Source organism: Mastomys coucha, unplaced genomic scaffold (genome assembly GCF_008632895.1).
Source record: "Mastomys coucha isolate ucsf_1 unplaced genomic scaffold, UCSF_Mcou_1 pScaffold22, whole genome shotgun sequence".
NCBI classification, from domain to species: Eukaryota; Metazoa; Chordata; class Mammalia; order Rodentia; family Muridae; genus Mastomys; species Mastomys coucha.
Window position 1 is genome coordinate 106582035 of NW_022196905.1, and position 2790 is coordinate 106584824.

Genomic DNA, 2790 nt, shown 5'->3' on the forward strand with positions numbered 1-2790 from the left:
CCTAGCCTTTATCTACCCTCTGAAAAGTCCCCAGAGTCCCCAGTGTCACGAAATTGCAGAAACCATCTGCAGCTGGCAAAATGATTTGCCTGCTAGGACACGAGGCAAATCATAAGACAGCTGCTGTGGCCAGTCTGAAGCAGCCCTCTACTTGCACCTCTGATTAGAGTAAAAGCATATTCTTATATTTCTGTGTTTTTTAAAAAAACAAAAATTGTCACTACCTAGGTGCTCCAGAGGTAGCCCCTGGATCTGCAACATTCCAACCTCCCCCACAAAACTATGGTTCTGATCATCAGTCTCTGCCCATACAGCTTCTTCTCCAGATCAAAACCCAGAGCTTCCAGCATGCTAAGCAAGCAAGCGCTCTCTGCTCTCCAGCCCTTCCTGTCTACTTCCACATCTTTGTGCCTCCACAGTTTGGTGGAATCTATTTGCATGTTATGGTCTATCTGTGTATAGGGCTGTGCCTGTAGTGAACCAGGCACCAGCCAGGGTGTGATACCCAAGAAAGCACACGTGGGTTTCAGGCATCTGGAAGGTTTGACATCGGCTGGTCTGGTGACGTGCTGACGCTCTGATCTCTCCGCAGAGTGGCCTGAGTTTGTGAGGAACTATGCCCCGTGGTGGGCCACGCACACGCTGGACTGGCTCAAGTTTGGCAAGACTGTCCTGGTGGTGCACTTTGAGGATCTGAAGCAGGACTTGTTTACGCAGCTGGGCCGAATGGTCAGCCTGCTGGGCGTGGCGGTCAGGGAGGATCGTCTGCTGTGCGTGGAGAGCCAGAAGGACGGCAACTTCAAGCGCTCGGGGCTGCGCAAGCTGGAGTATGACCCTTACACAGCGGAGATGCGCAGGACCATTGCCACCTACATCAGGATGGTGGACGCAGCGCTGCGAAGCCGCAACCTCACTGGGGTGCCTGATGCCTATGGTCCAAGATGATGGGCAGCCAGGGAGGGACCCAGCACCGCGTGCCCCTTGGCTTCAAAGAGCTGGCTTCCCTCTGGCACAAAGACAGCCCCGGGCTTCTGCCTGCCTTCAGAAAGGCCTCTCCGAGGCCTGAGGAGATGTCTAGACACCTTCCCCTTGGAGAGTATGCTGCCTGGTTTGGGGTGTCCCTGTCCCTGCCGTTGGTGGGATAAGGGAGAGGATAATCTGACAGAGGTTGGGAGGTTCTGGCTGTGGCAGCTGATGGACATTTTGTAAGCAATGACCCTGTTCTGACTGTGTGGGCCCCTGCCTCTTCCCCTGAACAAGCATCGGCTTTCTGATCTCTCTCAGGCCACCTGTGTGTGACAGCCAGCCAGCTGGGACCTGTCTCTGTGGCCTTGGGTATCTGACTTCTGAGGTATAGAGACTGGTGCTCTGGTGTTACAGTGCGAGCCCTCCCCACCCCCCGGGCTAAAGCACATATGGAGCCCAAGCTGGGTGTTGTCCCACCTTCAGGACAGCAACCCTGTCCTGTCTGCTCATGCTATCCTGTCTTGGGGAGGGGGTGACGTCACGGTTCTTGATCCTTCTTCCAAAGTCCCTTAGGTACCAAAAACCAACCCAATAGGTTGGCCATGTGCCACATACGAAGCCCCGAGGACCCATCTTTGCAGGGTGGGGCCTGCAATGGCTATCTTACACTGCCCGACTGATCCCTTAACCAGGGAGTCCTTTACTATCCAGGGCAGAACAAAAGTGCTCCAACTCAGTGGGAACCACACCCAAAACTGTCCCCTACCTTCTAAGCCATCAGTCTTCCTTCCCTTGCTTGTAGCCCAGTAGGGCCAACCCCCACTGGGGACTCCTCAGAGTCTGCAGTAAAGAATGGCTCTCCATTCCCATTATGCCACTGCTCTCTCGACGCTGAGACACCAAAGGATTTCTGACTCGAGTCACAGATCATGTTTTATGAAGCATGCATCCAGGATCCCATCCCCCCTCTGGCTTTCCCTCCCAGCCCTTCACCGTCCCCATTATATAAATGCAAAAGCCATAGTCACGGCCCCTCGCTCTTCCGTCCGGAGTAGCCCCCTGCAACCTTGGGGGGCAAGCAAACACTCGTTCCCACCTACCCAAGGAACCCTGGAGAAGGTTCGTGAAAAGAGATATATTTTTTTAAGAGGAATATGACCAAGACATTCTACCCCTTGGACACTGGCCACAAAAAAAGAAGGACCAGCTTTCCTTCCCCAACACCCTCATCTGGAGGGTTTGGACCACCCCAGGGCTCAGCCAAGGGGACTCTGAATGTATTTTGTATGGTGTTACCCACCCCAGACTAATTTCTAGTTTTCTTTCACTGGGTAGTAGAGGGCCTGGCTTCCCTCCTGCTTGGAGATCAGCTCTCACTGAGAGACTCTGGGCCCAGAACCTGGGCTGGTTCTTTGCTAGTGGCCACCTCTGGTCACAAACTTTCTGTTCGAAGATTCCTCAGGTCAACACTATCATTAAAAGAGAGTTTTGTTGCTAATTGTTTGCCCTGCTGTATACAGTGTATTCACACATGGCGTGTTTTCTCGGAGGGGGGTGGGTAGGGGGTGTATGAGTGAGAGAGGAGAGGGGAGGCCTGAGGTGTGGAATTCTCTGGGTTTCTTATGCACAGATGTAGACAAGAGTATCCATGGGAGATGTCTCTTCTGTGTATGTGAGTGACAGAAACCCCGTGTGGCTGCTGTACATTGTCTCTGCAGTGGGGGAGCCAATGATAATACAAAGATGCCCAGGGACCCCCATGGCTCCCCATCTCCATCAACAAACCTCCACCTGGCTTCTACCACCAACCAGACTGGGCCTTCT

At 53.4% G+C, this 2790-nt stretch overlaps 1 protein-coding gene across 2 annotated transcripts in view; it reads left to right on the plus strand.

Moving 5' to 3' along the window:
* The window catches only part of Wscd2 (WSC domain containing 2), an 88298-nt gene extending 85831 nt beyond the window's left edge, over nt 1-2467 (plus strand). The window contains exon 9 of one of the 2 annotated variants that reach the window (XM_031337443.1): nt 593-2467. In XM_031337443.1, coding sequence (XP_031193303.1) covers nt 593-945 — 353 coding nt within the window. In that variant the 3' untranslated portion in view covers nt 946-2467. The remainder of the gene's footprint in view (nt 1-592) is intronic. The other variant, XM_031337444.1, reaches the window with a different exon arrangement.
* The last annotated feature ends 323 nt before the right edge of the window (nt 2468-2790 follow it).